Raw genomic sequence first — 25,359 nt, 5'->3', positions numbered from 1 at the left:
GGCCCAGCAAGGCATGGTGCTGTTATTCAAACAGAGCTGAAGGCGAGATGGCCTCAGACAGCGCCCTCTAGAGGAGGAGCCTGTCAGCACTGGGTGCCGAAGGGAGGACAAGGAGACTGGTGTCTGACCAGATGGAGCCCTTTCGGGGGTTACATGTCAGGTTCTGTCTGCACTGCTCACCTGACAATATCTCCGTGAGGGCGACCTCTCTGGAGGGCACCTATCACACCCGGTCACTGGAGAGCATCAGTCCAAAGTGACCTTCCCCACAGGACCTATGCAGATGATGGGGCACTTAGTTGAGGCAGAGGCTGGGTGGTACCCAGCGATGTAGCTGGCCAGGAAATGTTTCCTTTAAAATACCCAGGGATCCGTGGACCGCGGCGGGATTTTATCATGCCCATAATGGTGCTTTGATTTTTATGCCCTGAACTGCTACAGCTCAACACTTAGAGGCCCCCAGGCCCCTCGCCGCCAGGACTCAGCGCTGACGTAATGGGACCCCTCTCACAGCTGCTTACAGGGCCCTGAACTGTACTGCTGCACGCGGTGTCCCTGTCCCACTGCTCCCGTCTTCCAGTGCAGGGTCCCTCTTCCTCACCCCCCGTTGCTGCGTCTCTTCTCAGCTGTTGTTTCATCCCACAGAGGAGCATGTCTGACAATACCTTGGTGGCCATGGATTTCTCGGGGTGCACAGGCCGGGTGATTGAGAACCCCAATGAGGCGCTGACGGTGGCCCTGGAAGAGGCTCAGTCGTGGAGGGTGAGTCCATGCTTCCATGCGGAGCTAGCAGTCCGAGGCCGGGTAGGGAAGCGGGCTGTGGCTGGAGGCGGTGTTCAGGCCACGCGTCTTCATCAAGCTGTCCAAACAGCTTCCAGCGGGTGGCTTCTCTGCACAGAGAGCTGCACCGGGTTAGCTTCAACAATTAAACAGTGATACGGGCTGGTGGATGCAGTGTTGTTGTAGACGTGTTGATCCCAGGATAGTAGAGAGACAAGGTGGGTGAAGTGATATATTTTGTTGGACCGACTTCTGTTGGTGAGAGAGACGAGCTTTCAAGCTCCACAGAGCTCCTGCTCCGGTCTGGGAAAGGTGAGATGGTCTCAGCCCAGCTCCATCAGCATCCAGGGGGATGTTCTGGTGAGTGTATGGAGGCACAGTGCCATTGCGCCAGATTGGAATGAGGCTACGGTAGCTCATACATTGCAGCCTCCCCCTGCTGCAGCCTGTGCTCTCGCCCTCTCTGGGTCTGTCCTATCCTTGCTCCCAGGTCATTCCCATCATGCACCGTGGCGCTGGTTTCTGGTTTGATTTTCCATGAAAGTAGCATGGCCTAATAACAACACCCCATAGTAATGCCCTGCTCCTTGCTTTCCATGCCGCAGAAGAAGACGAGTCACCGCTATAGCCTGCCAACTCTCTGCCAGGGCTCCCCGCTCAGCACAGGTGAGTGGACACCCCTCTACCCGGCTCCGGTTGGCTGAGGGTCACACAGGGAGAGGTCCTTCCCAAAGAGCTTCTGGGCTTGATCGAAGGGGAGTCAGAACCAGACACTGAAGGGATACAATGAGCCCAATTTCTCTGAACCTTGTGTCAGTGCCAAGTCGGGGTGAAACACTAGCAGACCAGGGCGGTTGTGTCTTACACACACCCTGCACTGGTGCAGATGGAGACACAAAGTGGAGGGGGACTTGGATTGGGGCTTGTTCCAAAAGTGAATTTTGAGATGAAAAAAAAAAAAGATTTAATAGAACCTAAAATGCCACCCTGGATATTCTTCTAACTTTGGTGATAAGGAAATTTAGGGACTGAATTGAAACCTTCCCCAGTATCCGATCTACATGGTGGATAGGGGTCTACTACTGCTGCCAGCCAAAGAATAGTCTTGTAGCTAAGGTGCTCAATGGAGACTCGTGTTCAATTCCTGGCTTTGCCACAGACTCCCTGAGTGATCTTGGCCAAGTCATTTGATTTCTCCGTACCTCAGTTTCCCCTCCTACTCTTTGTCTGTCTTGTCTATTTAGCCTGGGAGGGGCTGTCTCTCTCTGTGTGTCCATGCAGCGCCCAGCACAATGGGGCCCTGATCTCAATCGGGGCCAGTGCTACTTTAATTTATTATTTGTGTTAAGTTAGCAGCTAGGAGGCTCAGTCACAGACCAGGACCCCATGGTGGTTGGCACTGTACAGAGACAGAACAAAGAGACAGTCCCTGCCCCAAAGAGTTTGCCTTTTTTATTTTTCTTGCTGTCTCCAATGCCCCTTCAGCTTTGCAAACCCCGAAATACCAACTTTCTCTGTGAAAGGATTTGTAAGAGAGTCAGATCAAAAAAGCTTTTCTTCCTCCATTTTCTTTTCTCTTCTCAGCCATCCATCGAACGCAGCCGTGGTTTCACGGGCGGATCTCAAGGGAAGACACACAGCGATTGATAATCCAGCAGGGATTAGTGGATGGGTATGGAAAGGCTTTGAACACTGATTATATGGCTTTTATTAACTTGGAGTAGACATTAACTCAAGGGACTCCCTGCTGCAGGATGTCAGTGAGGCCAAATGCTTAGCAAGGTTCCAAAGACACTTGGACAGCAATTTAATCCCCAGTCTCACAATATTTTCCTTAAAGTTTCCTTAAAGGCATTTTCCTTAAAGCGCCAGCTTCTGGAGACATGTGATGACATGAGAATCTCAGCTTTTTTTTTAAAGTGAGTTTCTAGCCCTTGTGGTTGCAGACAAAATGTGACCCTTACTACAGGCTCAAAACCAAGAAGACAAATAAGAAACCCTCAATTTAAAAAATAAATAATGATTTTAAAGATAAATCTCAAGTTTTTGGGGCCTGACTTGCGTTTTTTAATAATTGAGGTTGGCAGTACTGCTTTTGTGGATAAGATGAGCAACAGCAGCGGCGCTAGAGAGGATAAAATAAGAAAAGCTTTTGATCTTCATGCTTCAGGGCACGCATCAGTTCTGGGGTCAGGAGGGAATGTTCCTCCTTGGTACAGGGCTGTGCAGTTAGTCAGGATTTTATGCCTTAGAGTTATCCAGCACAGGCCACTGTCTGGAACAAGTTCATTGCCAGGTCTCACTGCAAAGGGCTACAGTACCCCTGGGTCATGGCCCGGGTTCGGCTGCTTTTAACAGCGTTCCACAGGCGGCTGTGTTCTTTTCAGCTGAGCTGACTGAAAAGCTCACATGCTGCTCTGGGCTCCCCCTGGTGGACAGAAGAGGTTGGGTAGGCAGCAGCAGCGTGTTGGTAACAGCCCCCTCTCTTGTTTTGATTTTGTAGGGTGTTTTTGTTGCGGGAAAGCCAGCGGAACCCCAAGGGGTACGTCTTGTCCTTGTGCCACCTACAGAAAGTCAAGCACTATCTCATCCTGCCAGTAAGTGCCCCTCCCCAGCCCCAGCTGCCACGGACTGTGCCTTCCCAGCAATATGGGTGAGGGTACTTTATGAACTCTCTCAAGGAGCAAACCCATGGGGAGGAGATTCACATATAGGAATGGTGTGGAGCTCCCAACTACTCCAGCCCCGGCCTCTCCCAGCAGGGGGTGCTGTAGGGAGCAGGATAGGAGTGTTGGCTGTGGGGGGAGCTCCTGTATACTCCAGCCCCAGCCTCTCCCAGCAGGAGGCGCTGTGGGGAGTGGGGCAGGAGTGCTGGCTATGGGGAGCTCCCAGCCTCTCCCTGTGTGAGTCCATAAAGAGAGACCTATAAGACATCACTAACCTTGGGAACGCTCCCACTCCAGTCCCTCCAGTGTCACTTCCTGCCAGGAGAGGTCACTGCAGCAATAGCGTAATAAGTTCGTAGGGGAGCTGGCTGTTCCCGGCCTGCACTGGCTAAGCATGGGCCAGGAGAGCTAAGCACACAGCTTCCCACCCCATTTCTCTGCAGAGCGAGGAAGAGGGGCAGCTTTACTTCACCATGGACGATGGCCAGACGCGCTTTGCCGATCTCATCCAGCTGGTGGAGTTTCACCAAATCAACCGGGGCATCCTGCCCTGCAAACTCAGACATTACTGCACCTGCATTGCCTTGTGACAGGCCCCCGGTGGGTGGCAGGGCTCTGCGACGGGCCACGGCCAACGCCCGGCGAGCAGGATGAGGATCAACTCAAACTTCCACCCCTCGCCCCACTTCGGCCAGGGCAGCGGCGGCCACGGAGGATGGACTTGGCTCGTGCTCCATCCTCTGTGGCAGTGTCAGTCACCACTCAGCCCCGTCAAGTGAGCACCGGCGAGGTGAGAGGCCAGGATGGCACCCCTGGCGCCCAAGGAGCCCGAAGGACCGAAAATCACCGTTCCAAGTCCTCGCCCCTGTGCTTCCACCAGCTCCTGGCCTCGTCTCACTGCTGCCCCTCCCCCTGTACCCCTGCTCCTGTCTCTTTCCGCCCCCCTATCCTTCCGCTCTGATCTCTCTCTGCCCCTCCCTGTATCCCTCCTCTCCCATCTCTCTCTGCCCCATATCCCTCTGTCCCGTAACCCTCCATGCCTGTATTCCCCTTCCCACCTGTATCCCTGCGCCCTCAGCTCTGCCCCAATATGCTCTATATGTTTTGATCCTAAAGTGTCTCCTCCCTCCCCACCAGCTACTCAGTGTTAATGGTCGGATTCTCTGTGCCCTTGGGAAGCCAAGCTGGGAGCTTGGGGATGGTCCCGTTTGGTATGTCCCAGCACTCTCCCTGCACAGACCCCTGGATGCTCCGTTCTGCGCCCTCCTCCCTGGGCCCCTGCAGCCTCTTGGCTGGGTTTCGGAGCTCCTCATCCTTTGGGAAAATCTACCCACTCATGCACTTTCTCCCCTGGGTTCCGACCTCTCTGGCCAGTGACCGCTAGGAGCCGAGCCAAGGGGGTGGTTACGTTGCCTTTCTCTTCAGGTTTCCACTTCTTTCCGTCAGACCAGTGCCAGAGTGGCTCCTTCTAAGCTAGACCACTGGCCTCCCTGGGGGTCGGAGTCCGGACCCTTCTGTGCACGGACTGAGGCCCACCTTTCTGCTCCCCGCAGCAGCAACCTGCCTGAGGGCAGTCACCATTCCCCGGCCATGGAGAACTGTATGTCGGTGGCAGCGGACCCTGATAGGTGCAGATCCCACGCCCGTGCCCCCTGTGTGGGAGTGGCCACGTCTCCCTTTCTGAGCTGGCGGGTGAAGCCGGCAGGCCCGGTCACAGCAAGAAACGGCACCCAGCTGTTTCTGTGCCAGCTGGGGTTAGCAACGGGTTATCAGGCTGCATGGAAAGGCGGGGGGTGGGGGGAGGCGTCAATATTGATAGAAGATAACGTTCTGCCAATATGGCTGGCCTTGCTCCCAACCCTCCGGGAGGAAGTCCCTCCTTGGGAACGAGGCGGAAGCTAGTGTCTGCCAGGTTCGGGGCTGGCCAGGAGCTGGGGTGGCTCATACAGAGATTCCTCTGCCATTTGCCCAGGACCATGGGAATCAAGGTGCAGCTGGGTCCATTCAGGCTGAGCCACAGGCAGGGAAGACCTGGAGGTGCAGGAAGTCCAGGGTCACGCTTCGAGCTGGGCCTTGTTCAGATGCTGGGAGGGGGGGGGGCTGGCCCCAAGCCCTGCTCTGGACATGGCAGGGAGGAGAAAAGGGGGCTTTGGTGGCAGGTGTCAAGGGCGAGAGCAGACAGTTGGAAGAGCCGCAATAAGGAAAGAGCTGGGCTTTTCCCTGTCCCTTCCTGTCAGCCCAAAGGGGCTTCCGCTCTCTGGAGTGCAGGCTGCCAGGACCCGGTGATGGGGCTGGGCACAGGTCTGGAAAGTCGGGGGCGGAGGGGGAGTACGTTTCTATCTCCAACTGCCTAGATGCCGACTGTCCTTCCAAACCCATCTCTGTGCAATCCACCATGCTGCAAGCACTGAACTCAACACTTCAGAGACCCCCAAAGCCAGGACCGCCTGGGGTGCTACTAACCCCCATAGCACCAAAGACAGATGGGGGGACAGATGTGACCCACTCGGCGTGGAGCTCTGCCCCCTACTGTCTGCAGGGCTGACAGAGGTGAGGGTTTCAGCTCAGGCAGTAGCGACAGGTATTAAGATCCCCAGATTCACTTCCTGTTGCTGATAACCCAGCCAGGGGTGTGGTGTCGCCCTGTTAGAAGGATCCCGGGTTTTGCTAAGAGGACGGATCTATCTCTGTTGTACATACCTGAGAGGCCAGTCGAACTGTGATGTGTTTTATACAAGTGGTAATAAATGTTATTTTTTCATATCCTTGCTTTTATTTTGTACAAAAAAAGAGAAAAATAACCCAAATTAGCACCAAGCCCTGAAAGAAGACAGATTTATCTCTATTTATATCTACTCCAAAATCTTCTCACTACAAATAAATCTCGTCTACTTCACACCTGGCTGCTCTGCTTTCCTTACGGCGATATGGTGGGGAGATGGGTCGGGGGAGTTTGGGATCCAGCCGCCTTCCCGCATTGGCGCTGACTTCTGATCTGCATGCAGCGTCAAACTCCGTGGGAAATTCCACGTAGGCCACAGCCAGGGAAGGGATAAGCTGAAGGGAAAGGGGCCTGGAGGTGCAATCAGGAGCCAGGACTCCTGGGTTCTATGCTTGGCTCTCGGGATGACCTTGGGCAAAGTCAGCCCCAGATAAGGGCTGGAACTTGAGACCCAGGTTAAATTCCCAGCTCTGCCCCAGACTACTTGTGACCCTGGGCAAATCACCTCATCTCTCTGGGCCTCCATCCCCCAATCTGTCCCATGGGGATGATGCTTTTCCTACCTCGCAGAGCAGGGGTTGCGAGGCTGAATCTATTAATGTCTGAGAGGGGCCCAGGTATGTTCAGCTCTCGCTGCGCCTATTCGTTGCCATGCTCACTAACCGACTCCCTGCAGTTGCCGGCCAGCAGAAGGGCGGCTGTTCCCATGGGGCCAACACAGCCCTGGTCTGCAGCCCAATCTGCCGCCCTGAGAGGCCCAGGGTTCCAAATCAGGAATCAGCCCCCTGCAGCGTTTCAGGCTGGTTCATGGCAATGCAAAACCAAGGGGGCTTGCAATGGCCTGAAGAGGGCTCTTTGCACCAGCTTGGCACGGCTCAGCCCAGAACCTTCCAGCTATTTTATCCGGAAGAGCAGAAATCCATCCTCCCATCCCACCAAAGCACCCTGCTCCCGCCTCACACAGTGCTGCCATTGTGCTAACTAACTGCCCTGCCTCTGACCCAGACCGTGACCTCCCTGCACAGTGCTCCCTTGGACAAGGGCCCGAATGCAAGGCATGCTGGGTAAGAGGTTTTTGCGTGCCGCCTGAGTTCCCGTGGCGCTTTTTGTGCATCACGTGTGGCGGTAGCCAGACGAGATTAGCCAGGAATCATCATGCAAATCCATCCTGAGATTAACAAGGACCAGAAGATTAAGGTCTTGGGCGCTGGCCAGTTAGGAGCCAGGCCATCCTTTATTAGGGGTGGAAGGAAGGTCGGAGCAGGATGTGAAGACAGATCTGGGAGCTGCCAAGACCCCTTGAGAACTTCCAGCCTGAGAGCAACACTTTGAGTTCTCCTTCGGCAGGAGGATTTTGAGGCACCCCTGCTGCGCCTGCCTGGCTCATCCAGACCAGACCTCCCCAGTGCCCTGCTTTTCCTGGGAACGGCATGGCTCCCAAGACGGTGCTGATAACGGGCTGCTCCTCTGGCATCGGCTTGGCCTTGGCTGTGAAAATGGCCCGGGACAAACAGAAGCGGTTCAAAGGTGAGCACTTCCCACATGTGTCCAGGGTGTCAGGCACACGGGCACAAATGCCCAGGTCGTGCCCGGACGGAGCTGGTACAGCTGGGATGATGGGAGAACCACGACTCCCCTGCAGCTGGGAGGGGCTGCGCCTTCCCACCCCCACACCCAGAACGGCAGAGTCCATCTCCCTGCCCCATGCCACCAAGCCTTGAGCACTGCTGCAGGATGGGGAAAGAAGAGCTGACTAGCTCCCTCGCCTGTCCTGGGGCCTTTCTGTGCCGGCGTGCAGCCGGGCTGTGGGTGCATATGGTACCCGGCCTATTGGACACAGCCGGGAAGGGGTGAGGAACTAGGAACATTTTGCAGGAGTGGCAGGGCACAGGAGAAGTCTTTAAACATGATGCGGTAAAATAAATAGTTTGCTCCAAAGGGAAAGAAATAGAGCGGGCGATGGGTCCTCCCCCTGCCCCTCTGCTCTGGGGCAGGGGCTCCAGCTTGGAACGCAAGTGGGACAACACAAGGGAGTGGGAGTAGCTGCCTTCCTCCTACCTGCTCCCCTCCCAGGATAGTTTTGGGCACCTTAAATGTGATCCAGTGGCCAGGATCCCAGTGAGGGATCGTGGGGGAACCTGGGATCCAGTAGCCGGGATCCCAGTAAGGGGAGGGGGAGAATCTGACCCACTGGCCTGCATCTGAGTTAGCGTGATTGCCATCTTCCTTTAGGACATGGTGGGGGAATCTAACCCCGACTAGCTGGTCCATCTCCCCAGGTCGATACAGGCCCGAAGGCCTTTTCAGGGGGGAATGGCTGCATGGCCCGCAGCAGTTTTGGGCAAGAACGTGCTTGGGGCAACGAGACACATGCCAAGTCTGGAGCCCCCGCCCTCCATCTGGGCCCGTGATGCCAGAACACCTACTAGAAGCAGCATGGCTCTGATGGCCCATGAGGCCCCACATTGAGCCGAGGGTACCACACCTCCTCTGAACCCCCTGCAGCCTCTGGGTGCATGGCCCTGGGATTTGCCTTCGCGGGCTGCTCCCCAGGACTAACCCCTGCTGCAGTGAGAACAGCAGGAGAAGCTCGTCATGTATCGCGGCCCCCTCTACACTCGCCCTCCCCGCCCTGCAGCATCACTGGGGTCGGTCCAGCTTCAGCAAGCCCCAGTGCCTGCAGCCAGGCTGCTCTGTGTTACAGTCATTGCCACCATGAGGAACCTGGGCAAGAGAGGGTGCTTGGAAGCGGCCGCCGGCATCACCCTCAACAAGACCCTGGAGATCAGACAGTTGGACGTGTGCGACGAGCGATCCATCATCAGCTGCATCAACGGCATCCCCAACCGGCACGTCGACATACTGAGTGAGGTCCCCTCCTTGCCTCTGCCCAAGGCCCTGCTGCTCTCCCCTGCGTGGTGCCCCCCCCCACCACCCATTTCTCTCCCCTATCACTGCTCTTCCCAAATATATCTGTGCTCCCCAATGCCCCTACGAGTCCTGACCTCTCCTACACAGATCTACCTAACAAGGGGGACAAAGAGGACCTAGGGAATTACGGACCAGTCAGCCTAACTTTGATACCTGGAAAGAGACTGGAACAAATTATTTAACGATCAGTTTGGAAGCACCTAGTGGTTTGCAACCTGTGGTCCACGGACCCCTGGGGGTGCGCAGACTGTGTCTAACATTTCCAAAAGGATCCACGCCTCCATCTGAAATTTTTTAGAGATCCGCAAATGAAAAAAGGTTGATAACCCCTGCTTAGAGCAGTGCTTCTCAAACTATTGTACTGGCGACTCCTTTCACATAGCAAACCTTATAAGTGTGACCCCCCCACTTATAAATTAAAAACACTTGTTTATATATTTAACACCATTATAAATGCTGGAGGCAAAGCAGGGTTTGGGGTGGAGGCTGACAGCTCACGACCCCCCATGTAAAACCTCGTGACCCCCTGAGGGGACCCACCCCCAGTTTGAGAACCCCTGGCTAGAGGTTAATAGGTTTATACGCAATAGCCGGCATGGATTTGTCGAAAACAAATCATGCCAAACCAACCCAATTTCCTTCTTTGACAGGGCTACTGACCTAGTGGATAGGGAAGAAGCGGTAGATATGAAATATCTTGATTTTAGTTAGGCTTTTGACACAGTCCCACATGACATTCTCATACACAAACTAGGGAAATGTGATGGAGATGAAATTACTATACGGTGGGTGCATAACTGGTTAAAAGATCATACTCAAAGAGTAGTTATCAGTGGTTTGCTGTGAAACGGGGAGGGTATATCTAATGGGTCTCGCATGGTCAGTCCTGGGTTTGACACTATATTCAATATTTTCATTAGTGACTTGGATAATGGAGTGGGGAGTAGGCTTATAAAATTTGCAGACAACACCAAGCTGGAAGGGCTTGCTAGCACTTTGGTGGGCAGGATTAGAATTCAAAGGGACTTTGATAAATTGGAGAACTGGTCTGAAATCAATAAGATGAAATTCAATTAAAATAAGTGCAAAGTACTACACTGAGGAAGGTAAAATCCAATGCACAGCTACAAAATGGGGAATAACTGGCTAGGAGGAAGCTCTGCTGAAAGGCATCTGGGGTTCTAGTGGATCACAAATGGAACATGAGTCAACAGTGTGACGCAGCTGTGAAAAGGGCTAATATGATCCCCTTAACAGGAGTGTTACATGTGAGACAGGGTAGATAATTGTCCCACTCTGCTCAGCACCGGTGAGGCCTCAGCATCAGTACTGTGGCCAATCCCTGTGGCCAATCCCACGCTTCAGGAAATTAGTGGACAAATTGATGACTTGATGGCTGCCCTTCCAGCCCTACATGTCTATGATTTATGATCTTCCCCTCTGCATATTCATTCTCCCTCTCACCCTTATATGCCATCCCCGATATATATATGTGTGTCCTCTTCTGGCCCCCTGGACTTCTCTGCATGTCCTTTTCTCCCCTATAGATGTCTGCCATCCCCTATGCACCTCTCTTCTTTCCCTATGCCCTCCCCACTTCCGCTGCGCTGGGGGGAAGATGCTAGCAGCACTCTCAGCCCTCGAACTGGGTCAGAGGCTGCCGGCAGTTTGGCTGGCACTGAGTCACGTCTTGAATCACAGGGGCCCTTGACCCATTTGCTGCTCCCTGCTTGCACAGATCACACCGAGGCTGATCTGTGACAGTTATGTAGGTCAGCGACCCACGTGCCTGGGCCCCCTCTCCTGGGATTACGGGACAATGTGGAGCTGGCCCTCCTGGAGCAGGAGATTGGCTCTCCTGCTTCCTGAGAACCCCGCTGCCCAGCTACCGCCTGAGGCTTCCCAAACAGAGCCTCTTGGACATCTCTGGTGCTGCCCGGCCAGGGCTGTGGCTCACGCCCTCAGCAGGGCGAGGGAGTGGAGACCCGGCAGGAGCCAAGGTCTAATGTGGAAGCGGTGGCAGCTCATCTCAGTCACACCCACCCGGCCCATTAACTGCAACGCCGCTGGCCCAGTCAGAGCTAGGCTGGGAGCCGGACTGGGCCCCATCCACCTTAGTTCACACAGGGCTTCTCCAGCCCGAGGAGCAGGCCTGGTTGCACACTCCAGACTGTGCTGCTTGCTAGACCCATGGGGAAGCCAGTCTGCAATTATTCAGCACTGGGAAAGCAGGATTGAGCCATGTTAAAAGCCTGTGGCCCATCCAGACTCACAAACAGAAAGATCTCTAGGGATGCAACCAGAATGTTGCTAACTAAGGAAGGGGCCCAGGTTACCTGCCTGGCCTTAAGGGAGGGCCAGCTAGGTCAAATTTGAGTGAGTGGCATCCTGGCTCGCTGGGTCACAAAGCCACTCTCTGAAATTTGGCCAGTACGGCCCTCCATCGTCTGGTCGGTGGCCATGGGAGCGGGGGCCTGACTCCCCTTCCTTGTTGCACCCCTGCCCCAAGGGGTTTGTCAGTTGTTATGCAGGCCTGTAACCAGAGACTCACACCAACAGTGTGTCCAACTCTCGCAATCAGGAGTCTTACCACGTGTTTTCTTAAAGCCCCAGCTCCTGGAGTCACAGGATTAGATGAGCGTCTCGGCTTTCAAAGTAAGGTCCCATCCCTCATGGCCACTGAGCACAGCATGAACCCAAAAGGCTCAAAAACCCTGAAGGCCAAGAGGAAGAACTCAGAATTGATTTTTATTTTTAAAAACCCTCATGATTTTGTGGGGCTTTATTTGTGATATTGTGCACTTGTGTTGGCAAAGCTGCACCAACACACCTGAAAGCAGGTGCCGGGCAATGAAATTCTAAGCTAAACCAAAATAACCCACTGAAAGTGAGATCAGAGCAGCCAGACAGGGGTTTGCACCAGTGAAAGCCTGTGTGCAGACATGGCCTGAGACTACACATGGGCATCTAACGGACAAGCCCGTGCAAACCAAGCTAACTCGATGCAAGAGGGCCCCTTGGCGATGCTACACTGCTTGTCCATATCTTGCAGTTAACAACGCCGGGGTGGGGATGATTGGCCCCATCGAATGCCAGACCATCGAGGAGATGAAGGGTGTGATGGAGACCAACTTCTTTGGTGTGGTGAGGATGATCAAAGAGGTGCTGCCTGATATGAAGAGGAGACGGAGTGGGCACATTGTGGTTATCAGCAGTGTCATGGGCCTGCAAGGTAGGTGAGGGCCAGGAGAACATCCCTCTACATCTATGCAAAGTTGGCTGTGAGCTGGTGTTGCCTCCCTCAGCTGCAAACCTCGGGCAGGTGTAGAATTTGCACCCCCACATGTGGCCCCATTGGCCTGACTGCAGCTGCCCCCCCTGCCCAAATACAAACTACACCTATGTCTTCAGCTCCAATGGTAGCAACTTTATGATTTTAGTAGTAGAGTTTCTTGGTTCAATTCCTAGTGTGTCATCCAAGATGGCAGCCATCACATAAAGATGCCAGTTTCTGGCTCTGGATAAGTATGTGTCTGTCTATCACTAAAAAGGACCTGATTTTTCCAGCTGTACTGTGGTGTTTTAATCTTCTATTTGATACATTACAGTTGTAAAGTGTTAGTGTTGTTAAAGTTTCTGGAGCAGAGATCCAGTCTCCCTGCACTCATGCCTCCTGTCTCACCACAGTTCAAGACTCATTAGCCTACGTGCCACTTATGAGTTAGACTTGTGCTATTTCATGTTTTTTCTCAAAGCCCCAACTCCTGGAGTCAGGTGATTAGGTGAAAAATCTCATAGACTGTGCTAGGTGCTGTACAAATACAGAGCAGAAAGTCAGTCCCTGCCCCAAGGAATTTACCATTTAAATTACTCACTTTTAAGAGTCTCTTCTGCCCCCAAACTACCGTTAAATTAATCCACCACATTAGGTGGTAGAACCACATAAAGGGATTTTTCTGAAAAGGCTGAGGGCTTGATGACGATAGGGTGAAAAGCAGTTTCTGTAGGTGACAGGCTCAGTTCCTGTTGAGTTGATCATTTAATACTGCTGAGATTTCAGTGTAGCGTTAACACAGGACGGGTGGCCTAGCCTCTTGGACAGGCATCTTTCTGGTTATTATTTAAATCAACATAAATACATCCATAGAATCAGTCATTTTCAGGGTGGGGAATGGGTAGACCTGATATGGGAAGCTGGATGGATCAGGGATCCAAGCCCTTTGTTAGTGACCGGCTCCGCATACACAAGGAAGAGTGGAAGGAGGAATTCTGGGGAGGGAAAGGCCCATTGAGAGAGGCCACATGAAATGGAAAGGTCAGTCTGTAGGTTGGGATCATCTCCCACTTGTCCCCCCACCAGAAGATGGAAGGTGTTTGGAACCTGGTGCCAAACAGACAGCAAGCTCTTTGGCGGGGAGGTGGGGCCCACTCACGCCTCTGGAGCGAGAGCACCTGACGGCCGGGTCCCACGCAGGGACGTCACACATGGTATTTGCTGCTACAGTCGGAACTCCTGGCACGTCACCCAGCAACACCAGCAGGAGCCAGGGCTCAGCTCAGTGACATCAAAGGGATGAGAGGCGCAGCCTCCCCTCAGCCTGTGGTTTGTGAGGATTTGACTAACTCTCTCTGCTCCGAGGGGGCAGGCCAAGGGGAAAAGGTTTTACCGTGGGCTGCAGCCCTCACACTCTCTGTCACCTAGCGCTGAGGCCGGCAGGCTAACATAGCCCCTTTGCCCAGAGCAGAGGTCACAAGAAGGCAACTACTGCCAAGCCCCGAGAGCAGGCCAAAAGTCAGGCCCCTACACATCTCGGGCCAGAGCCTCAGCTGGTGTACAGGGGCACTGACAACGACGCCGATTTGCACCAGCTGGGGACCTGGCTGCTTTAAATTTGGCTTGTAGAGAAAGTGGATTTTGTTTACATGATAGTAACAGGGACAGCCGCCTCCTCAGTGCCCCCTCAAGACCTGGGGGGTCTCTGTTGCACTCTGCCTCAGTTTCCCCTCCTGGAGTCCTCCATGACTCCCAAAAGGCATCTCACTGTTCCATAATCTCTCTCCTCAGGGTCTGCTTTTATTGGCAAAAAGCTCAAAATAAACACACACAAAACAGCTCTCCCCTACCAGACTTATAAGTTGGATGCAGCCCTTACTCCCTGAGGTACTGTCTCAAAACTCCCCTGGCGTTTCGGGGTCCCTGCTGCAGGAGCCTTTGTCAGTCTCTGAAACCTCTCTACAGCTTCCTCTGCCTTTGGCTTCAAGGCCCAAACTCCTCCCCCAAGTCTCAGAAAGGAGCCACCTGCTCACTGCTGCTCTGCTGCAGCTTCCTTCCTGTCGCATCTCCCTCTCTGGCTCTTTAAACAGACCAGCTGCCTCACTCAGGGCCCGTCAGGAGGCTGTTCATGAGGCACAGGTGGGCTGGACCTGGTTCCTGATCTACAGCAGCCGCCACTGACTTGGCGGATAAGGTACAGGGTTAGGAATCAGGGCTCCTCCTGGATTCTGTTCCTAGGCCTGCGACTGAGCTGCTGGGTGACCTTGGGCCAGTCACATCTTAACTCTGTGCCTCAGTTTCCTCTCCTATCTTTTGTCTGTCTTTCGTTCTGCAAGCTTTTTGGAGCAGGGACTATCTCTTACTAGGTGTATGTGCACGATGGAGCCTTGATCTCAGTCACGGTGTCTACACATCCCTGGAACACCAATACATTAATAACCATGAAAACGTAGCTACCTGGGCGATTTCAAGGCTATAGGCGTTGCTCTCCTATATCAGACTCTAGGTCCATCTAGCCCAGTAGCACGTCCCCACCAATGATCAGCGACAGATGCTGCAGGCAAAGGGTGCAAAATCCCCCAGTGATGGACAGGTCTGGAATAAGACCAGAGCATAGTCATGGGGCACAGCAGTTTATATAGGGGGATGCAGGCAGCATCTCGGCCTCGAGCAGGGTAACCCCGCTCAGTACTGCTGTCATGTGACCGGAGACAGTATCCACTGACTCCAGTATCCCCCGTTAGAGACCCCCGGAGAGTTTCACAGCTCACAGCCACAGCAAGTCCATTTCTGCTTTAATTTGCAGCTTTCCATGTGTTACGTGCTCCGCTGAGCTAGCTGATTGCGGGGTTGGCTTGTTTTGGTTGTTGGTGTTTTATTTTTTTTTTCAGCTGTGGTGAGGCACTTTGTGGGTTTACAGTAAAGTCTGGGGGATAAAAATAACCATCCCGTACGAAGTACAAGTGTCAGGAAGCACTTCCTTATCGGCCTGATGCAAATCTAATTACAGAGGAGAATTATGCAGAGTCCACATGTGTTATCCTGCCTGTGACCTCTCTCTTCTAGGGACTTTACACACTGAATAAAGTCCAATAAGGGCTTCTGCTGGCTACACCAAAAGCTACACGCACAAGACTCCTGACCAACAGTGCCAATTCAGACATTTCTTGGGGGGGGAGGGGGCAGAATTCTGGTCAACCGGCTGGGGCCCTGTTCCAGTCCCCGCTCATCCCCTCCTACCTCCCCCCTCAGGGACATGGGTCTCTCGCAGTCAGGGAGTGGCCCCTCTCTCTGACCCACCCAGTGCATGAGCCGGTGCTGCCAGCAGTCGCATTCTCAGCAGACTTCTCTGCACCCCGCGGCACAGGGACAGGCTCCCTATGTGCCAGGTGACGGCACCATTTGACCCATCCCTCACTCTGTCTGTACGGAACAGCGGTGGTGTGACCACGCAGCCAGAGCGACGATCCGGACTGCTCCAGCAGCAGCCAGACTGATTTAGTGTGGGGCCACTGCTTAAAAGTGGTCAGGTTGTAGCCGTCCCTCGGTTCCATGTCCTATGGAACTTTGAGCAAGTGCAAAAACCTTGGGGAGGGGGTTCTGTCCCCCCCCAACCCACCCCACTCCCCAGCTACCTCTTGCACCACTGATCCTGACATCTTGATTGGTAATGTTGTAATGAAATCGCTGGTGTGCAGGTGTCACCACTACTCCCAGATGGAGGGATTCAGATCTGTTTGCTGTGTGCCATAGGCCCCATACTGCTAGGAGGTAATGGAGAGTGCCTGTTAGCTCAGATGTTTTTGGAGCAGGATGGCATCAGTTCTGGCCCCATTGCTGTGACGTTCTGACTGGCCACGCTGAGCAGCATAGTGACCGATGTGGAGGCTCAGCATTAGAACGGAGACAGATCGATAGACAGGCCAGGGAACTGTCACAATATTTAATCCGAGGCTTTCTCAGCGTCAGGTCAGATTTATCCCTCTTTCACAGGCTGGAAAGCTGGGGCACAGAGCTGCTGAGCGTCTCATTCCCAGGGCTGCATTGTAATTCAGGAGCAGAACCCAGGTTTCCCTAGTCCCAGTCCTGTGCTCCAACCACCAGATCACATGAGCCCCAGCACTCGGCTCCATGGACCAGAGTTGCAAGGCAATGAAAACGTTGGTGCTCGTTAGAGCAGGCTAATCAGGGCATTGCAGGCTGGTAATTTGCAGTTCTCAAGCCGCTCCTGAGGAGCTGAGAGAGCTGTATCCATGCCGCACCCCAGTGGGTTCTGCCACCTGGGTCTAACTCACAAATCAACAAGCCTGCTCTGTGCCAGGCATTCAGTCCGATCCCTGGCAGTCTGCAATTCAAAGCCACTACCCAGCTTTGCATGACTGGCCAATGGGTCATCCCAGACAGCTTCCTATCAATAGCTACCCCTAGATAACCTGGCGTACGCCGTATCCCTTCAACCCCTGCCCACAACCAGCTACTCACCACGTCAGATCCAACTCGCAAGAGACTCCTCTGTGGGCTCACGTAACTGACACACACTCGCTGTGGTTCAGCTCTGTTCTCACGCCTCTCATAGCTCTCTTTCTTCCAGGCATTATGTTCAATGACATCTACACAGCCTCCAAGTTTGCCGTGGAAGGATTCTGCGAAAGCCTCGTCATACAGGCGCTGAAGTTCAACATCTTGTGAGTTACAGGAATCAGCCCAGACACAGCCGGGGCTCCGAATTAACTGTGCTGGTTCAGTCTCTGTTCTGAGGGTCTTAGCTTAAAATACCACACAGGTGTGGGCTGGGGTGCAGCTGGCGTGGGCTCTACGGGAACAGACAGCTGGGATTAGCCTTCATAATCATTAATACCTTTAAACAGGAAACAGACCCTGGAATATCCCCTGGGAATACAGCCCTGGGACTAACCGGCGACAACACGGTACCACCTTCAAATAGGAAACAGATCCCTTTTGGGGAATACACCCTCAGCATTCATTTGTCAAGCAACAGGGCTCCCATGCACAGGACTAAGGTCCTGTCTTGTGGGACATTCTTGACAAGTGCTCACAACTCGCAGCCAGCCTGCAGCTGCCACCCCCCTTTGCTCCGTACTGTGGGTGAGAAATAATGACATTTTCATGCCAGCAGAAAGCTAGGCGAGGCAGCCGCCATCCAGCCAGAACCAAGCCCCAGGAATGCATGTTGGCCTATTAATTATTTTATCTTAAATCTACAAGTCCTTGAGATATTCTGAGTCCCCCACGGCTCAGTGTGTGAAATAACCCCTGGGCATTCGCAGGGGAACCTTGCTGTCCAAACTTCCGTGTAGGCTTTTCTCACGGGAGTATACTGAGGCCTTTGTTCTGAGCTTGCGCTGAGATTCCTTGTCTGCGCAGATCAGGTTGGCTAGGGTGAGTTTTCCCCGGGGGCGACTGCTGCTTGGCCCGTAAAACACTGGCCAGTCCCCAGGGAGGTGTCATTTGGGAGCTAGCTAATTTCCAGAGTTCATCAGAGGCCACTACAGGGCATGCTGGGTTTGGATTCTTAGGAGAAGCAAATCCCAGCCCCCCTGCCTTAGCCTAGTCTCTGTCCTAGTATGATCTGCCTCTGGCCTGTCTTGCAGGCTGGGAGTCACCAAGGCAAGGCAGGCCAGGGGCAGGCCCGAGGAAGAGGCAGGGCAGCAGAGTGGCCTGGGAGTGAAAGCAGTGGTGAGGGGTAGCTTGCGGCATGGGAGGGAACTTGTGCTCAGCTGGTGGGAGCCGGTGAGGCTATTCTATCCCTATCATTGCTCCTGTCAGAGCTCCTGCAACATGCCCTGAGGGAGCAGAGAAACGGTGAGACACGAGCCCCAGAAAGGAATAGTGGGATCAGTCTGGGTTCTAAAGGCCGAGAGCGTGGCCAGCTTTGCCGTAACTAGTTCTGCAGTGAAGCTGCCCAGGAGACTGTGTCGTGGTGATTGTCCTGGCCTGTTTTGACGTCCTAACATCCGGTCAGTGCAAGACGAGGTGTCACGAGGCAACGCCGCTAAGGGAAGGAGCAACATCAGCAAACGAAGATGGGACGTCACCGCATAGGGATGTGGTGCTCCCCCTCGTTAACACAGCATCCATGGGCACTGTCATGGTACCATGCCGATGCGGCATCATGATGTCAGAGGGCGTGGTTACCTAGGAGACATTAACACAGGCTGGTCTGGCTTCTAGGGATGACATGGTAGGAGGTGCCTAGGCAGAACTGTACCTTAACGCTGGGAGATCAGACTAAAGGGTCACAGTCGACTTTTCTGGTCTTAAAATCTCCAGACCCGTTGCATGCTGAACAGGGCTCTTATGCTTGCCTGTGTTTCCAGTGTCAGCCTGATAGAGCCTGGCCCCGTGGTGACAGAGTTTGAGACCAAGGTCTATGAGGATGCAGAGAATGCAGATTACTCCACGACAGACCCTGAGACAGCAGACATGTTCACTAACCTCTACCTGAAGAACTCCAAGGCGATTTTCTCCAGCCTTGGGCAGACTCCCAATGACATAGCAGAGGTAAAAGACTCACAGGTGTGCCCCCAAACACAGAGAGGGATGCCCTCTATCCTCATTCATATGTGCCCCATGCATCGTCCACACAGCAGCAGGCATAGAATAATAGAATCATAGGACTGGACGGGACCTTGAGAGGTCATCTAGTCCAGTCCCCTGCACTCATGGCAGGACTAAGTATTATCTAGACCATCCCTGACAGGTGTTTGTCCAACCTGCTCTTAAAAATCCCCAATGATGGAGATTCCACAACCTCCCCAATCAATTTATTCCAGTGCTTAACCACCCTGACAGGAAGTTTTTCCTAATGTCCAACCTAAACCTCCCTTGCTGCAATTTAAGCCCATTGCTTCTTGTCCTATCCTCAGAGGTTAAGAAGAACAATTCTTCTCCTTCCTTGTAACAACCTTTTATGTACACCTCTACCTCGATAGAACGCTGTCCTTGGGAGCCAAAAAATCTTACCACGTTATAGGTGAAACCGTGTTATATTGAACTTACTTTGATCCACCAGAGTGCGCCGCCCCGCCCACCCAGAGCACTGCTTTACCACGTTATATCCGAATTCGTGTTATATCGGGCGGTGTTATATCAAGGTAGCGGTGTACGTGAAACTGTTATCATGTCCCCTCTCAGCAGGAGGGCTAATAGCTGGTATGTTAATTGCCAGCAACGCCATTCCCTCCTCCATGAGCTCCACATTCCCTCCCTGCAGACAGGAGGTGCCTGGAGACAGCCCGAGCCCCTCTCCCAGCTGTATGATGAGATGCTAAGTCTTAACGTTGACACCAGGCAGCAGCCCACCATAGCCGCAATCCATTCTGGGCTAGGGTGACCAGATGTCCCAATTTTATAGGGACAGTCCCAATATTTGGGGCTTTTTTTATATGGGCTCCTATTACCCCCACCCTCACCCCCACTCCTGATTTTTCACACTTGCTATCTGGTCACCCTATTCTGGGCAGGCAAGGAAATCCATTGCCTCATTGGCCAGGTGACAAATGTGAGCTAAGGAGGGCTCCCTCAGCTTTCTTGGTCACTTGGAATAAGGAGGAGGTCACTGTCACATGGACTGGAGCACCAGTGCCAACCTGGAATGGATTTCGGGGACCACCGTTCACCTGGCAGGTGGAACAATTTTTATAGTAGGGGTGCTGATGATGGAAACCATGTATTTGGTAAAAACAACAAGGAGTACTTGTGACACCTTAGAGACTAAGACATTTATTTGGGCATAAGTTTTCTTGGGCTTAAAACCCACTTCATCAGATACATGGAGTGGAAAATACAGTAGGCAGGTATAAATACACAGTACATGAAAAGATGGGAGTTGCCGGCAATGGAGTTTGTTGCAGGGATAGGTTCCTGGGTTAGTGTTTTTGTTGTGTGGTGTGTAGTTGCTGGTGAGTATTTGCTTCAGGTTGGGGGGCTGCCTGTAAGTGAGGACTGGCCTGTCTCCCAAGGTCTGTGAGAGTGAGGGATCATCCTTCAGGATAGGTTCTATCTAACCTTGATGATGCGCTGGAGAGGTTTTAGTTGGGGGCTGAAGGTGACGGCTAGTGGCGTTCTGTTACTTTCTTTGTTGGGCCTGTCCTGTAGTAGGTGACTTCTGGGTACCCTTCTGGCTCTGTCAATCTGTTTCTTCACTTCACCAGGTAGGTATTGTAGTTTTAAGAATGCTTGATAGAGATCCTGTAGGAGTTTGTCTCTGTCTGAGGGATCGGTGCAAATGCAGTTGTATCTTAGAGCTTGGCTGTAGACAGTGGATCGTGTGATGTGGTCTGGATGAAAGCTGGAGGCATGTAGGTAAGTATAGCAGTCAGTAGGTTTCCGGTATAGGGTGGTGTTTATGTGACCATTACTTATTTGCACTGTAGTGTCCAGGAAGTGGATTTGGTGTTTGTTATTACTACTTCAAGCCAGGGGGTGCAGCAGCACCCCTAGTTCCAGCACCACTACTGGCAGGCAAATTAGTGGGACTGCCTTCCTCACGCTCACCTGGCATGAGCTCTGGCTACATGTCTGGATTCTGCTGCCCAACAGCTGACAGGCACCAGTTGCTCTAGTTACTTCCTGTTTCTAAACCCAATGACTGAAAGCTGCAAATCCACTCTTCTCCCCTCTAGGCCAAGCTTCCCCAGAACCTCCTCACCAACCCCACTTAGTGGCAGTGCTAAATGGAGACTATCGGGCCTCCTTTCCTTTTACACAAAGAACGTCATGTCCTGTTAGTTCATATTTCCTCCCTCTGTTTATATCTTCCGGCTCGTTCGCAAATTAATTAATCCCTCCCCCTCAACATTCACAAAATAATCCTCCCTAATCCCCACTTTATCCTGCCCTAAAGCCTCTTAGCATCTCTAAGCCGTCAGGAGTCCGTTTAGACTGGCTGTCCCCCTCCTCCACTAATCCCAGCGGGGCCCGCCTCAGTTTGTTTGGAAGGCACAAAGGGGGTCTCTGAGTCCCTGCTACCAATGTGCAAAGTCCAGTGGGTCTTCCCGGCCCTGGTCTGCACTTGGTCACACGGCCCTCTGTGGCATCACCATGGGAGTAAGGCAGATTTAGGTTAGATATTAGGAAAATCTTTCTAACTCTCAGGGTAGTTAAGCTCTGGCATAGGCCTCCAAGGGAGGTTGTGGAATCTGTGCCACTGGAGGTTTTTAAGAACAAGTTAGAAAAATACCTGCCAGGGAGGGCCTAGATTTACTTGGTCCTGCCTCAGCACCAAGGGCTGGACGTTCTGGCCTCTTGAGGCCCCTTCCAGCCTGACATTTCAAGGGTTCTGTGTGACTCACCCCAGGCACAGCAGCGGTCCAGGGAGCTGGGGGCGGGAAGGGATTTAGTCTCCACAAGATGAGATTCATGGGTTTGAGGAGCTGTGTTTTGTGGTGGAACCCAGGATTTTGCCCCGGTAGGAACCCTGCCTGGGATGTCTCCCTTCGCCCACTCTCTTGCTCACTGGGTTCATGGTGCTGCCTCCTACCCCATGATTCACAAATCCTTAGACAACACTTCCTCCCCCGCCCTGTGGGGAGATGATGCATAGGAAACGGGGGGGTTCCCCCTGTCAGATGAGACCGCTGCTCCATCAAGTCAGGTATTCTGTAAACATCTGCTGCTTGTCTAGTGGTTAAAGTGTAGGAGTGAATGCTAGGACTCCTGGGTTCTGTTCCCAGCTCTGACACTGACCCTCTGGTGACCTGGGGTGAGTCACTTCCCTTCCCCAAGCCTCAGTTTCCCCGCAGCACAAAGGGGATTGTAACATATTAGACATGTTTGGGTATTGGACATAGAGGCAACTCACGAACGCAAGAGATTCAGTCAGAGACCTTTATTGTGTCCTCTCTGAGATCCCACCACCTGCGGCACAACCAGAGTCCCAGGGGGGCACCACTACCGTCTCTCTTAAAAGCACAGCCCACTGCAGGGCTACGGGTGCTGACCTACCTCCCAGGGCATGGTGAGGCTGATGTTCACAGGGAGCTCTGGGATGGAGCTGCAAAGCATGATCCTGGTACAGTATTACGTTGCTCCCGGCTTAGCTAAGGGCAGCACAGCGCTCATGTGGGGCTGTCTCGGTTCCCTTGCAGCACACTCTGAGGGTGATCACCGCCGCCAAGCCGCCCTTCCGCCACCAGACCAACGCCGTCTACACACCCATGACGGCCTTGAAACATGCCGACCCCACTGGAGCCCTGATGACCGACACCTTCTACAAGATGGTCTTCAAGTACGACACGCTCATGCACATCAGCCTGAAGGCCATCAAGGTGATCCGGTGGCAGGCCCGGAAGATGAGGCAGGGGGTGAAGATGCTTGGCTTCAGATAGGCCAGGGGAACCAGGGTGGAGGGTGAAGAGTGGGCTCCGTAGGGCTGGAAAAAGGCTGGAGATGTTCCATGAACAAGGGGTTCAGTGGACATGTGCCCACTGAACCAGACACTAACCCAATATGGCTTCATTTTATAGGGTGCCCTTTGCACAAGCTGTACCCAAAAGAACAGGGAGAAGGAGAAATGAAGAGGCATTGGCTATTGGTGGGGGGAAGAGGTGGTAGCTGACAGCTAGAGGCAGCCAGGAGAGAAGGCTTTTGATGCAACAGGGATGAACTTCTGTGGGAGGGACAGCTGCAAGGAAAACAGGGAGGGAGGGGAGTGAAGAGGGGCCAGGGTCTTGATTCTCCTCTCAGAGCTGATTTACACCAGAGCCCACTATGCTAATAGGACCCACTCCCGAAGGTACATTTGCAATCAGAGTCAGTAAGCAAGGCAGGGCTGGGTGATGGCCTTTGCTTGCTTGTTACCAGCCTTGTCTGGATTTGAACCTGTGATCTAAGGGCACAAGATTTTCCTTCTCCAACTAACAGCCCTGGGAACAGACTCGTACTCCCCCAAGTAATTTTTAATAGCAGCAAATAGTAAGCGGAGCTGCTGCTTTAAAGGCAGGAGGGAAGTGCTTTTATTCTTGCAGCGGGGTGTGATATAAAGCCAAGAGCTGCCATGCAAGATAGAGTCCTACTTACCCACATCCACCCCATGAGCACCAACAGATGTGCCAAACTGAGAGCATAGCACTCAGTCATAATACTTGGCTTTTGGGGCCAGGTGCATAAGTGGAAGATGCATGATTGTTAAAAGAATCATGGGGAACTTGAGTGAATGATGCCCAATACCTGTGTAGCTGTAGGATTGCAGAAGTCCTTGCTCCGTCTCCCATCTCCAGCTTGATCAAAGTTACACAAACTTCCAGAGATGCCTTTCAGGAAAACTTAATGAGACTTAGTGTCACCTCTTTGGAAGCCTTTCAGAAGGACTCCTCCAATATGCATAAGAACAGCCAGACTGGGTCAGATCAAAGGTCCATCTAGCCCAGTATCCTGTCTTCCAACAGTGGCCAATGCCAGCTGCCCCAGAGAGAATGAACAGAATAGGGAATCATCAAGTAATCCATCCCCTGTTGCCCATTCCCAGCTTCTGGCAAACAGAGGCTAAGAACACCATCCCTACCATCCTGGCTAATAGCCACTGATGAACCTATCCTCCATGAACTTATCAAGTTCTTTTTTGAACCTGGTTATAGTCTTGGCCTTCACAACATCCTCTGGCAAGGAGTTCCACAGGTTGACTGTGCGTTGTGTGAAAAAATACTTCCTTTTGTTTGTTTTAAACCTGCTGCATCAATTAGTGGTTCATGTTCCTTAGTGGAGCAAACTCATGGCCCTGTAACAAAACCCACTGAAGTCAGTGAGAGTCTTTCCCTTTACTTCAATGGTTTATTTTAATGCCAGGTCTGGGATAGGCATAACATCTCTTGAAACACAGGAGACTTGCCCACAGATTGTTATCCTTGCAATCCCTTTCTGCCCTAAAGAAAGTTTCCTTCCGGTAAGGTGACCGTGTCACTGGTAATCTCAACAGTGCAAGCACAATTGAGCTCTGAGTCCATGACATTCAGTGCCACATCCAAGTGTGAACCGTTGCAGTCAGGGAGATGCCATGCAAGGGATGCTGTGTCTGAATATATGTCATTCTTCACCCTTGCAAATTTCATGTTGTTTGGCATACTACCCACAATGGAAGAGAAGAGCCCACAAAGTGGAGGATGAACTATGGAATAAAACACCTTCAGTTTTTACATCTTGTGTGGAAAAGTTTAGAGTGGAAAATGTAATTATCATGTATACATGTCTGGATACACCTGGATGATGGGTCTCTGTTTGCACACCAGATATCTTGGTGATGATAGATAGATAGATAGATAGATAGATAGATCATGGAAGAGTGAAGAGAGACCATGAGGTACTGTGCTCGGAACTATGGAACTGACTGTTCTGACTCTGTGGAGGACATAATCACTACTGAGAGGCTCTTTCCCAGGGTGAAAGGCTGTTCTTGTGACTAAGGCAGCAGACTAGGTCTCAAAAGACAGGGGTTCACTTCCCAGCTCTAGTACTGACTCCCTGTGTTATCTAGGGCAAGTCACTTAATCTCTTTATGCTTCAGTTTTCCCCTCTGTAAAATGGGTATAAAATCTTTCCTTTCTTTGTCTTGTCTATTTAGATTGCAAGCTCTTGGGTGCAGGGACTGTCTCATACTATGTTAATGGGGCTTTTGGGAACTACTGGAATATAAAATATTAATTATACCAATTCCAAATGTTTAGAGGTTCAGATATTTATCTAAATCTTGTTCAAATGTATCCAAGGAGCTAAAATTCCAAACAGAAATATCCTCAAACAGTTTTCCTTACTGTATTTCAGCATTTCTCACCCAAGGTAAAATAGGAAGCACCAAAGGGCTGGATTTTTTCCTCCCTGGATGAAATAGTTACCTGAACTTTGCTGAAATACAGAGAAGTTTCCAGGATTGTGCTTCAGGTGGATTTTTATCACCAGGGGTTCATCCATCCATGCTAAAACCCAAGAGCTCAAATCTACCTAAATTCAATTTATAGGAGCACAGATCCTGC

General features: G+C 52.4%; 2 protein-coding genes across 5 annotated transcripts in view; both read left to right on the top strand.

Moving 5' to 3' along the window:
- GRB7 (growth factor receptor bound protein 7) overlaps positions 1-6,342 on the top strand; it is a 41,479-nt gene extending 35,137 nt beyond the window's left edge. For all 4 annotated transcript variants that reach the window (XM_044999374.1, XM_044999375.1, XM_044999377.1 and 1 more), the window contains 5 exons: positions 646-762; positions 1,386-1,446; positions 2,365-2,452; positions 3,284-3,377; positions 3,890-6,342. In XM_044999374.1, coding sequence (XP_044855309.1) covers positions 646-762; positions 1,386-1,446; positions 2,365-2,452; positions 3,284-3,377; positions 3,890-4,036 — 507 coding nt within the window. In that variant the 3' untranslated portion in view covers positions 4,037-6,342. The remainder of the gene's footprint in view (positions 1-645; positions 763-1,385; positions 1,447-2,364; positions 2,453-3,283; positions 3,378-3,889) is intronic.
- A 1,256-nt stretch (positions 6,343-7,598) lies between these two features.
- LOC123356289 (retinol dehydrogenase 8-like) lies at positions 7,599-22,985 on the top strand. Its single transcript, XM_044999422.1, has 6 exons — positions 7,599-7,695; positions 8,873-9,034; positions 12,152-12,331; positions 16,965-17,058; positions 18,712-18,895; positions 22,483-22,985. The coding sequence occupies exons 1-6, from the start codon at positions 7,599-7,601 to the stop codon at positions 22,720-22,722; spliced, it is 957 nt and encodes a 318-aa protein (XP_044855357.1). The 3' UTR covers positions 22,723-22,985.
- Positions 22,986-25,359: the final 2,374 nt, after the last annotated feature.

This window comes from Mauremys mutica, chromosome 25 (assembly GCF_020497125.1).
Source record: "Mauremys mutica isolate MM-2020 ecotype Southern chromosome 25, ASM2049712v1, whole genome shotgun sequence".
Classification (NCBI taxonomy): domain Eukaryota; kingdom Metazoa; phylum Chordata; order Testudines; family Geoemydidae; genus Mauremys; species Mauremys mutica.
The sequence above is the reverse complement of the archived record's forward strand: the minus strand, read 5'-3'. Positions and strand labels throughout refer to the sequence as shown.